Below are 13,262 nucleotides of genomic sequence, written 5' to 3' on the forward strand. Positions count from 1 at the left end.
GAAAAATAAGAGGAAAAATAATATCCTTGGTGGGTTAGGAAAGGGCTACACGTTTTTTGCTAGGTTTACCCTAAAAACGATGTATATAAAGAAAGCCATATGAACCCTAAGTGATTGTTCTTTAGCCGAATACTTGTCACTCAAGTATTATGTTCAAAAGTTCGGGATACACCAGAAGACCGTGGAACCACAGGATGAACGCGTGAATGGTTTTTGCTCGTGCTTGAAAGCTAGATTCGAGGTTGCATTCACGCTTCAAGAGATAAGTATAAATTTTATGTTTGGTTAATATCTTGATTATGTGTTGTCTATATTACATGCAAGTTCGATTCCTTATTTGCTTCCGCTGCGTATGCCTATATTCCATCAGTGTCAACCGACACCCCTTCGCCGAAAAATCACATTGAGTAAATACATAAAAAGAACTCTTTTATATATATATATATATATATATATATATATATTATGTGCTGAACCCTCTTAATTTCGTCATATATTACTTTTTTATATTTTGACACCCCTTAGTAAAAATTTCAGTTCCGCCACTGTTTTCAACTCATGCATGTCCAAGAACAACTTCAACTTCCAAATACTATCATTTTCAACTTTAACTTCAAAAACTATAATTTTCTATCAAAACTATGTCAAAACACCTACTTGGTCAGTGGATAAGGGATTACAATTAGGGAATAAATTATAGGATTATTTTATCCTGTATTTGATGCACTCTTTGATTTCGAGATTAGCGATTCCGAGATTATTCATACCACAATTGTCATGTGATATACGGATGGAATTCGACCAACTAAGAATGTGGTGGGATGAAAGAAATTCCTTCAAATCTTAACCACATGTCTCCAGTTCAAACCGTGCAGAAATTCCGCTTTATTGAGCCCTATGCGGCTCAAGTCTAAATTAGTAGAATCAGTGGATAGTGAATGCTGAATATGTTCAAAAAAAGACTTCTTTAAATTTGGATGACCTTTATGCAATATGGAAGATTGGTTGGACGCTACCTTTCGCGTTCGAACAATATTTGATTAAAGTTTGAAAAAAAGGAGTCCCATATAATAAAATTAAAGTTGAAAAAGATTATTTGGTAGCAAACTATAGTCAGTCATTCTTTTGAAGTACTACTATAGCCCAATGATAATTGAAAAGATAAATCACTATAATATCTAAAGATATTGTGACGTGATCATAATACTTACTATAGCTAAGCTGAACATAAGACCCATACAACTCCCAGTTTCAGTTCTGCAAATTAGATTCGCAGCAGTACTATAGTACTGATCAAACTGGGATATCTTTCACTGTCACCTTTTCTTGAAAATAATATTTGCTTTTTTATTACTCTAATAATAAGCTTTTAAGGTACTAACAAGACAGTGTGACGGCTTCTTGTCTCAAAATAACCTGCACATATATAGTTTTTCAGACAAAAGGACACTCTGCCCAACCCAATAGGAAATTTTGAGGATAACACAGCTGGGATTTTTGACATTTGAAGTATATATATTGCTGACGTGATCTTAGAAAAAAGTGTAATCATTACTTAGATATGATTACTCTTTTATGTAAGTATTTTCTCTTTCCATCTTATGGTGCTCCTTCCAATTCCGTGATTTTGAAGTTCCATTAATTTAAATTCGCACCATATAAGGTATATTAAAAAGGAAAACGCTTTGTACCTAACAAAAATTCATTCTTAGTGATTGAATTCGAGACTTTTAGCTTAGAGAGAAGAGATTCTACATATTCCAACATTAAAAGGGAAGCACTTCCTACCATGATTTTTAATATATTCAGAAGGCAAATCCGTCTCTAGTTGAAGGTGAAAGGATCATATATATTCATCCGACCATAATCGATAGTGGTGCATTCCGATTTACATGATATAATTTGTTATGGGATGAAATTAAGAAAAAAATGAAATTTTTTAAAATTTATGATATTAAACATGTTATAGCATTTATGTGTACCAAAACGTTACATTTCGTTAAGAATAAAAGAAAATTATATAAACCGAAACGGGTGGATGAAGTATATAGGTAAGTATAATGGAGGGCTATTAGCATCATATCAAGATCAAGGGTTGATTGATGATATGTTCTTATATTAGCCTTTTGCAGCTAGCTGCACTGCAATATTTATTGATGCTGGCTGCTCTGATGTGCACATCTCATCAAGAAGTCAAGAAGGAAAAATTGTTACTCGATTGGATAGCATTAACTCCTAACCACCATTTAGGTTGAATTACTACTTACTAGATATCATGTCTGATCTGATACAACTGGCTATGCTTGAGAGTTTTTTTTTTTTTCTTTTTTTTAGGACAAATAACTCCTTCATAGGGACAATTTTATTCTCAGCCTCCTTGATCTCTGATTAAGGCTGGAGAGATAGTTACCACCCTATAATTTGTGGCGGACGTGAATATCTTGCCTCTAGTGGTGTCATCAAACACCGGTTCGTCAAAATTTTTACTATATGTATGTCACTACACTACAGAAATATATTCGATCGCTCCCTTCTTTAAATATTGATATCATTTACAGAAAATTTTGCATACGCTAATATTCACCGTAATTATTTATGTTAAAGAAACTAGTTATGATGAGTGAGTGCAGAAAAGATGTATAGAAAATTGGATCCGCATGATTAACCAGAAGGACATTTGCAAAGAAGACAGAGTACAGACCTTTAGTTGATGCTTGACACTCCACTGGATTAATTGGCCTTCTGCAAAACTAGCCAGCTATATTAGACGGCGCTACTGTCACTTTCACTCTTTAATTCTTGATAAAAGTCTAACTAACTCTACTTCTTGCGCTGCATCATCATCCAACAGGAGGCTGCATATTATGTGCAGGCGTGTTCAAATGAGACCAAAAAATCGATCCGAATCAGTAAATTGAGTCAAACTGATTTAATAAATAGAAAATCTGCTTGATTTGATTTAATTTGGTTTTAAATTTTAAAAAATCAACAATATTTAATTTGGTTTAGTGTTAAACAAAAAAAATCCGAACCAAAATCAAACCAAACCGATAATACATACATATATAAAATTTTGGCTCATTCCAAGTCCAATACAAATTATAGATACATACATATCTTCTTCAAAAATTTGGCTCATTCCAAGCCCAATACAAATTCAAATAATTAGAAAAAAAAGTGTAGCTCATTTAAACTTAAGGTAAAATAAAAAGAAATTTGTTAAATTACTATAAATAAGCTACATTTTATCTGTAACAAATTAAAGGGAAGAAAACGGCAATTGGAATCTAAAAAGTTTGGGTAGATGACTTTGTCTTTCTGTTTATCATTTTTCGTTTTAACTTCTGTGCTTTCTTCTCAATGCTTCATAAACACGATGAGTCTAGATAACAAAAATTTTGGAGGACTGCGTAATATCAAAAGGCTATATGTAGGGAGGTAACTAGAATCACGAAAGGTTGATGTTATGTTTCAGTAATTTCTATACCCATAGCCCTATACCTAAATAAAGTTAGTGAATTAATTAAGAAGATTTTTAGATTTGAATGGATCACAGTCAAAGCCGTATTTAGTTACCATTTGATTCAAAGGTTCTTTTTATTAATACATTCTTAAAATCTGAAAAAATCGCAAAAATCGAACCAAACCGATAAAACCAACTAAACCGAAACCGCTAGAATTTATACTATAATGTTTTGGTTTGGTTTGAATATTAGAAAAAACCGACTTAATTGGTTTAGTTTGGTTTTAACCAAAAACCTAATCAAACCAGATCATGAACACCCCTAATTATGTGTACGTTAATTTCTATGATACATCCTAATTTTACAAGCAATCTTTTTACATATCAAAAGTTTTTCTAGGTGTCTCTCTTAAGAAAGAAAGATTTTTGGAGCTTATAGAAACTTACGGTAATATTTCTATATAGGGGCAGACCCACCTTATTAGGAGAGGGGCACGTTAAATTTGGAAAACACTCTATATATATGTGTGTATATACCTTGAATATCTATTATATACATTTAGAAGGACCCCTTAAATATATCTGCCGGATTGGTTCATTTGGTTAAAAAAATGCATAAAAAAAAAGTGTTGGTGGCAAGTTTCAAACAAGCAACCTATTGCATGAAAAGCGGTGTCCAAACCACTAGTCCGCGGAATGAGTTTTGTCGAAACGTACCGTTTAATTTGTATTTATATGTTAGTACATCAGTTATGTTCTAATAAAATTTCAGACAAGGCGGTGTTGCATGACATCTCTTCGACTAACATGCATCTGCCTTTGGTGGTGCCCCCGTCGTCTTCAAATCCGGAGTCCACCTCTGTTTCTATAATTATATAAGTATGTCATTAAGGATAAACTAGAAAATTTAAAATTAACCATTTCCAACACAGAAAAGTGTCACTTTTGTAATGGGCTAATAATAAAATAGCGCCACATAAAATGAAACAGGGCGAGTATACACAAGGGAATTTGTTGTTGCACAACAGTTTAAAGGAATTTTGTTACTCCTCAGTTCCAACTTACGTGGCCGGGGTTTGACTCAACGGTCGACAGTGAGTTTAAAATAGAAATAGACTTTTAAAACTTGTAGTCTTCAACCTGCCATGATATTTCAATTGCTATAAAAGCATGTCATTAATGAAAAAATGAGAAATTTAAAGTTCAATTCTTTCTAAATATAGAAAGGTATCATTACCCTGTTAAGTTGGTTATTAAAGTATGTCATTAAGCATAAAATGAGAAACTTAAAATTCAACTATATTCAAATATAAATAAGTAAATAAATCTCATTCTATTTGGAGTAGACTAACAAAAGATTAGTTTCAGAACATCATTAATTTGGAAATACAAAAGGAGTAGACTAACAAAAGATTAGTTTCAGAACATCATTAATTTGGAAATACAAAGACTGTCATAACTAAAGAGAAGTCCAAAAAGGGAAAGGTAAGGAGAGAGGAACCTAGTAATACTAGGAATTTAAGTTAAAATAGAACTCGCAGTTTCTATTATAGCAAACTTTAGATTCCCAGATAAGTACTAATATATCCTTGTGATGCTCTATTTTAAGTGTCAATCTTTCTGGGATTGATGCCCTTTTTGATGCTGCAGACTGACGGCAAATAAATGTCTTTTGTCTACCAAATGTAATGTACTGACACATCTCCTAACTGAGCTAACTCTATTTTACTTCTCTGCAAGAAATAAGAATATACATATCCCATTTACATCATTGGAAAGATACTTAAAGGCAACTGATGTCATATTCGATGCTCGAAATACAAATTCTCTGGTTAAGAGAGAAACAACCCCATCTGCTGCATTATGTCCTTTGACGTAAAATAAAAAAATAGTTGCTATGCTTGGTATGGTTCTAAGTTGAAAATTTCTTTTTTTTTTTAGTAGAGGGGTAGTTCTTTAGTACCCTATTTAAAATGCCATTGATGCGGCAGTGATAGTAGTCAGAAACTCAGAATGATTGATGATATATGTAAAAAAATAATTATGCTTTAGAGTAGCTTTTTGAGGTGTAACTTCCTATTTTTTTTATTTTTTTTTACTCCAATGCATTTATGTGCTGCAGTTTTTATTATTTTGATGGAACATTTCTGTGATCTAATTAAATCTTTTTTTTCCACAGTTCCCATCCAATCTAATAGACTGTTTCTTAAAATATTTGACGGAAACAATCGACAATTTCTTAAAATATTTGACGGAAACAAAAAGGGCTCACTTTTGGCAAACTTTAAGGATCAAAACTAGGAAAAATAGCTATAATGCTCCCTAACGTTTGACCGAATTATTTATAACACATTCAATCTTTACGCGGGGAGGAGGGGGCGCTATTACCCCTGCAAATCTTTTAACTGGTATTATTAAGCTCTCAAGTGCTGAGTTGGCAAAGAAAGTAACACTCTCTTTGAGAGAGTGAAGAGCACTAAAAATATTTTTAAAAAAACCCTACAACCATTATTTAATTTTTTCTTTTCATTCTCTCTCTCTCTCTCGTTTTTTCCTCTAATTTCAATCATCTTCTCGAATGGCCTTTTTTTTCTTTGATTTTCCACCATTAGTTCCAATGGTGAAGAAAGCAGCCCAGGAGGAAGAGCAAAAACTTGGGACTATTCGACCAAAATTGAGCGAAAACAACAGTAGAAGAAAACTTAATTAAAAATAAAAATAAGATTAGTGGAGCAATTGGGGGAACGAGAGCCGAAAATTTTGTGCCCTTTTCGCAAAAAAAATTAAAAAGCGAAGCCGTAATTTTGAAGAAAATCAAAGGATTACGTAGTTGTTGTTGAGGAATTCTTCTAATTTAATACACCTTCCGTTTCAATTTATATGAACTCATTTAACTGGACACAACATTTAAAAAAAGAAATAAAACTTTTTTGAAACTCGTGCTTAAAATAAGTCAATATTTGTTATGTAAATTATTTCATAAAGTAAATTTGTTTTTAAATTAGAAAAGAAGTCATTCATTTTGGCACGAATTAAAAAAAAATAGGTTCATATAAATTGAAACAGGGGAGTATCATTTAGCACAATTTCTTGCTAATACTTCTTTGGGTTAAGTTATGATAATGGGTTTTGAGTTTTCCATTGGAATTCCGTGCCTTGTGATTGTACGTGAAATTTTTTTGTTCAGAGTGCTATAGTTTTGAAACTGCTATTTTTCCATTTCATTTTTGTTGGATAGAGTTAGCCGAGGAGCTGTAAAATTTCACCATGCCCACCATCCTCAACACTCTCACAAAAAAGCTCTGGCTTGAAGAATCCATTGATGCCAAGAGAATTACAAAGGATATTCAAAGGTGTTGGCAATCATTTCAGGGAAAGGCTACATCTAGTACCGGACCGCTGATTTGGACGACACGCCCCAGGTTTTTTCTTTCTTTTTTTTTCAAGCGTGAAACCCCAGAACCAGAAGTAGTAGGATTGATTCTCAGAATAATAAAATAAATAAATATGTCAAAATATTTTTTCAAAAATTATCAAATTCAAAAAAAAATGTCCGCTAGCACGTCGATCGGTTAATTCAATAAAATGGGAATTAACACTCGATTTTGTTGGCACCATGCAATTGAACTTGAACCAATTCAATTGTTTACTTATTCAATGAGACTGAGTGAATTTACAAGCTCACCCAACCTATTTTCATTTAAAAATCTCAAGTGGATGAATCGTGAGAGAGTCTTTCATCTGTCTATCATGTTGGCAATCATTTCTTTTCATTCTCTCTCTCTCTCTTCTTTTGTCCTCTTATTTCAATCATCTTCTCCAATGGGCATTTTCAATTATCTTCTCCAATTTCATAAAATGGAAGAAAATGAAAAAAGAAAAATAAAATATAATTACCCAAAATGGGGAAAAGGAAAAGAATATAAATTAAAAAAAATTGTAAAATGTACACGTGTCGGCGCGTGCACACCACGTTCAGCCATAAATTTGGCTGTCCAGTTTTAGGGTGGAGTTTATTTCAGTTAAAAATAGCTAAGGGAGGTAATAGGCCGTAAAGGTTGAGTGTGTTATAAATAATCCGGCCAAACATTGGATGCACTGTAGCTATTTTCCCATCAAAACTACTTAGAAATGTATTTAGCAATAGCTTCACTTCATCACCATAATGTTCTTGAAGAAATAGAACTCCAATTCGTAAATATATATATATATATATATATATATATATATATATATATATATATATATATAGATGACAAATGAATGCCATTTCCACACATTTGATAGAAAATAACAAGCCAAGATTAAAAAAATACTAGATCATATACTCATTAACTGCAACAGATATTACATATTTATAACACACCTAGTCAAAGAATTGAACTCCAATGCACATTCTACTGCAAAATATAAGTAGAAGAACTTGCATTTTAGCCATATGAACAGCAAACCGAGCAAACAAACAAAAAACAGCATTTTTTACACTCAGAATGATCTGAATCTCATGAATAATGAACAATATTACTTAGGTTGAAGCCCCATTTTCTTCCTCGTTTTCCCCACGTATAAATCTTTAGACTTGATCATCCCAGGGACTAGTCCGATCACCGTCGTGAACGAAAATTGAGCCACTGCATCTTGCCTTCCCAATGAAACAATAATCTTAGGTGATGAGCGAGGCTCGTATGTTGCAAGTTTGTCTTCCTTTCCTCCGCTCATCAAGAGTTTCAAGTTCTTCGCAGCCACAAGAGCGTGTTTCTGAGCTGAATACCCTTGTTTTAGTTCCTGGTAGTGAAGAATCATTAGAATTCAATTGAATAATAAAAGAAAACTGCTCGAAAAGTTCTAGTACTATAGCTGCTTCAGTTCCTCTGGCTACTGCTCTGTTATTAAAAAAAATAAGATCCCTACTTGTTAAATAGACGTTTATATTCTTTAACAGTAGTTTCTCTTGCAATAAAACTCAAAAATCATAGCCCTCCAAATATACTCGATCGGTGCAGTCACATTTTCAGGTTTTTCTTGTGCGATTCAATGTTTCTGTATCCGTTCCTTATTACTCCATCACTTCCATTTTATGTGACATTCTTTCCTTTTTTTTTTTTTAATTCAGTTCCAAGAAGAACGACACCTTTTTATATATACATGACATTGTTTTACAGCTACAGAAATGTCTTGGCATGTTTATGACACGAGTTTCAAAAGTCTTTTTTCTTTCTTAAACTCCATGCCCGATCAAACATGCCTTCACATATAATGAAACGGAGGGACTACAAAATACTACTATTAATAGCTACAAGGAAAAATATAATGTTTCAAGAAATAAGAGATACGCAATTCAGTGGTTACCTTAATATCAGTTATATCTCCAACGGCAAATATGTTTCTATGACCCTTGACTCTAAGATTCTCATCGACCTTCAATCTTCCAAAATTATCAATTCGGTCCTTCAAATACGTCTCCCTTAACCATGCTGAACCTGGTGGCTTTCCCGTGCAAAGGAAATGGCAATCTGCTTTGATAGTTTCTCCTGATGAAGTGAAATATGTTCTGTTTCCATCCGAGGTATTATTACTCAGATCAATAGATTGCATCAGTTTCACTTCCACATTCCTGGATTTCAACCATTCTAAAGTCTTGTCAGACGCTTTTGGTCCGATGAACTCCAGTAGTCTGGATCCGTCGTGCACCAAAGTTACCTTCTTCTCGCGAAAATCTACAGCGATTTCTGCTGCAAGTTCAACCCCAGTAGGGCCACCACCAACAATCAATATAGATTCAGCTGCTTTTATCTTTTCATTTTCTGCAACCCAAAAAAAAAAAAGGTGAAGGAAAACTATTTAGGATATCATGAATCTCTGAAAGATTTCTACAATTCTCCTCTACTTCTCTATACCATATGAAAATAGCTGGCAGCACCCTAATTTATAATAGTGCAGAACCTAGTTTAGCTAGGAACTAGAAAACCTATTCCTTTAATATTCAGGCAAAAAATCCTATTTAGACATAAATTAATTAAATACCAAACCTAAACAAGTTTTGTTTCCTACTTCAACTTTGAACTATTCTTCCAACAAAAGGGCCAAAATCAGTCGACCCTCGCGCCATTTTGACTAGTAATATCAAGTAGTCTAAAGATGATTGCAAAAGAAAATAAGGAAACTTACATAAATATACCCTTCAGCCATCTGGTTTACCAAACATGGCCGAAGTATACCCTTCGGTTGTATAGGTAGTGTATAGGTATGTATATTATATGTTCAAGTGTGTATATTATATGTATAGGTGTGTATATTGAATGTATAGGTATGTGTAGTATATGTGAGTAAAAACTATACACTACCTATACACAATGTACATACTTTGTAAACTAGATGGCCGAATGGTATTTGACTGTAATTTCCCAAGAAAATAATCACTAGTACATCTCGACATCTTTGTTATATCGGAGAGCATAGAGATCAAGACAATTGGCTGAATCCCGTGAAAACTTGCTAGAGAAGCTGGCTTACAAATAAAGAATCTTTGCTCAATGGATACAAACAACCTATGCTTTAGCTTCTTTATATCATTTTCCAGAAAGTTGAGAAACTTGTCAGGAATAAATTTCTCATATGGTTATCTGGTTCCAGCAAAACTTGCCAAGAAAAATGTACATGTAATTTGCTCATCGAAAAGCAGACAACACGATAGATCTTACGACTTAAGCACGTGGATCCAAATGCCAAATTCATATTGTAAAAGAAGCATTTGATGTTATGCATACCTGATTGATATTCTGCCAATCTGTCAGTTCTAGTTACGGGCAGGGGATCATAGTGACCGGTGGCTACAACAAGATAGTCGTAGGTAATTTGATGTCCGTCTGCAGTCAAGACTTCTCTGTTGTTGATATTAGTGACTTCGGACACTATGAGACGCCCATTGAAAAGATAATCTCTGTGGTGAATCAGTGATCTCTCCGCGAACGAAGGCTCCACCGTTGCTCTTAAGCTTGCCCATGGTATCTCGAAATAGTCCTTCCTGTTAACAGGTTTTGCTACTCATTAAAACCAAATTGAAGTGCATCACAGTGCAAGATATTTCCTTTAGAAAATGAAACGTGTAATTATGATCCAGTATTTCAATCTAAATCTATCAGCTTCTAACAAATTTTATATAGTGCATTATAGTAAATCTTTCCAATGTGCTTACCTATGTTTGCCTTAATTCTATCAAGAAACACACAAAATCCACTCCTTCAATTTTCACCTATGTTGCTCAAACCCTCCAAAAGCATTGCCGCACCCGTGTCGGATCTTCCAAAAATGCAAAGCTTTTGGGGGATAAGATACACACCCGGCAGTATTTTTGAAGAATCCAAGCATCATAGGTTTTTACTATGAAAGCCTTTTGTCCAATGTGTTCTATTTTTGAAGAATCCAAGCTTTTGGTGGAATTAAGCTTTGACATTGCATTCAGAATTTGAAAAAGGCTCAAATATGTCATCCAACTATCGGAAATGGTTCATTTATGCCACTCGTCAATAGTTTGGCTCATTTATGTCATCGAACTATAGGAAATGACTCATTTATGCCATCGAACTATAGGAAATGGCTCATTTATGCCACTCATCAATATTTTGACTCATTTATGCCATCGCTCGTTACCAAAATGACTCATCCATGCCATTTTTTATTAACGCCGGTTTTATAATACCAGATATGACACGTGGCCTTTAATTAGAGGTCTACGTCGTTCAATTAAACCAGCCCAATTTTAAATACCAAATTAATAAAAAATCCGACCCATACACCTTACCCACTCACAACCATAATCTAGTTGGAGGTCACGTGTCATATATGGTATTGTAAAATCAGCTTTAATGAAATATGGCATGGATGAGTCATTTTTATTAACGGGCGATGGCATAAATGAGTCAAACTATTGATGAGTGGCATAAATGAGTCATTTCCTATAGTTCGATGGCATAAATGAGCCATTTCCTATAGTTCGATGGCATAAATGAGTCATTTCCGATAGTTCGATGGCATATTTGAGCCTTTTCCGTTCAGAATTTATCTAAACTCTGTAAGCAAACAAAAGTTAGAAACTAACAGAGATGAAAAGTTCAGATATTTTTTCCTATTTAGTATGTCCAAGGAAGAATGATAATCTTCTTACAATTGGAACTCTTTAACTTTGAACTTCCCATTTTACTTTTAAAAACATGTTCTTGTAGCCTTGAAAATGTCACCTACTAACATGTCTAAGAACACAAGTTCTTAGAGTACTTATAATAATCTTTCTATCTTAGAACTCTGCATTCGGTTAAGTACTGCCATATAAAATGAAACGGGGCCCAGCATAACATCAAGTAACAAGTCAACCCAGTCAATTGGCATCCCAGCTCCTCTCAAATGTGAATATAACCAGAATTTCTTCGAACGCGGAGGCAAATATATCTCTATTGTTCGAACTCTTCAAAAATGATGTCGCACCTATGTCAGATCCTCAAAAAATGCACTATTTTTGAAAGATCCGACATGCAACCATCAGCATCTTTGAAGAATCCCAGCAACATAGAATTAAATACTAGTTGACTTTTTCTTATAAGTTCAAACTTTGATGGACAGAGTTACACGGTATCTGTTCAAACTTTGATGGACAGAGTTACACGCACCCCTCAGCATTTTCAAAGAGATCAAGCAACATAGAAAAATACTAATGGAGATATCATATACTAATTAGTAGAGGTGAGGGTAAGCTAAGCCCAGACAACAAGGTTATCAAAGTAACAATAGTAATAATACTCACACATAAGTCTCCACATATGTAACAGATTAAAAGGGGTCTATACATATAACAAATTGAAATATAGAAATGAGCTTACGGATCAATAAGAGTTAAATCAGCATCAAATTGAAGGGACTTGGCAATAAGAGAACCAGCCACTCCTCCACCTATCACCACCACCCTCTTCCCTACTCCGCCTCCCCACTCCGGTGGATTCTCCATCAACCACTATATATCTTTCTTTTAATTAATACAATGAGAAAATGATTATGAAGAAATTAGGAAAGAAAAAGGGGAATCAAGAATTGACCCCAGAAATAACAAAGAAGAAGAGAAGAAGAAAATACATGGAAATTGTCAACTACGCGGGAGGAGAGTAACAGCTGTTTAAACTATATAGTATATTAAATAACAAGTCATAAAAAGGACAAAGAAAACTAGATTACTAGAGTAACTCTTTGGACAAGTAAAGGAAAAGAAAGATATTACCGACTGTATTAAATTACGTTGCATAAATTGACAAAGTCAGTGGTTTAAAGGAATTAGGAACCGTTTGGCTATCAGAATTACTCCCTCCGTCTCAAATTATTTGTCGTGATTATTAAAATAGTTATCTCAAATTATTTGTCATTTTAGAAGTTGAAGTCATAATTAATTATTTTTTTCCTATTTTACCAATAACATACCTAGTGTAATTCCACAAGTTTTTTTTTTCTTCCTATTTTACTCGTAGAAGAATTTTGTTATTAATGGAGATGACACATAAATAGAGTAAACATTTAATGAAGAGAGATTATAATATAAACATAAATAAGGGTAAAGTAGTCAAACACCTAAGGGTGTCAAATTTGGCCCAAAAGGTGATCACCCACCCAAACTTTTATGGGTTGGGCTCAAGATAATTTTATATTGGGCTGATTTCAGCCCAACCCACCATAACTCATTTTAAAGTGATCTCCAATTTGCCCAATACTAGCCCAATTTTAGCACATTTTTAAGATTTACTTAAATTTGGATTTATTG

At 33.7% G+C, this 13,262-nt stretch overlaps 1 protein-coding gene across 1 annotated transcript; it reads right to left on the reverse strand.

Annotated features, from left to right (window-relative positions):
• Nucleotides 1–7,767: 7,767 nt before the first annotated feature.
• Nucleotides 7,768–12,591, reverse strand: LOC132065525 (uncharacterized). The gene is made up of 4 exons (XM_059458951.1): nt 12,337–12,591; nt 10,231–10,487; nt 8,813–9,267; nt 7,768–8,248 (listed from the first exon to the last, which is right to left on the reverse strand). Exons 1-4 carry the CDS (start codon nt 12,459–12,461, stop codon nt 7,985–7,987), a joined length of 1,101 nt encoding a protein of 366 aa, XP_059314934.1. The 5' UTR covers nt 12,462–12,591; the 3' UTR covers nt 7,768–7,984.
• Nucleotides 12,592–13,262: the final 671 nt, after the last annotated feature.

This window comes from Lycium ferocissimum, chromosome 7 (genome assembly GCF_029784015.1).
Source record: "Lycium ferocissimum isolate CSIRO_LF1 chromosome 7, AGI_CSIRO_Lferr_CH_V1, whole genome shotgun sequence".
NCBI classification, from domain to species: domain Eukaryota; kingdom Viridiplantae; phylum Streptophyta; class Magnoliopsida; order Solanales; family Solanaceae; genus Lycium; species Lycium ferocissimum.

What these genes read in the sequence shown, in the direction of transcription:
- LOC132065525 (XM_059458951.1), bottom strand. Translation starts at nt 12,461, where the DNA reads ATGGAGAATCCACCGGAGTGGGGAGGCGGAGTAGGGAAGAGGGTGGTG. An exon ending in GATTTAACTCTTATTGATCC is followed by an intron (nt 10,488 to 12,336) that starts GTAAGCTCATTT and finishes ACCTGTTAACAG; the next exon opens with GAAGGACTATTTCGAGATAC. An exon ending in ATTGGCAGAATATCAATCAG is followed by an intron (nt 9,268 to 10,230) that starts GTATGCATAACA and finishes TTTGGGTTGCAG; the next exon opens with AAAATGAAAAGATAAAAGCA.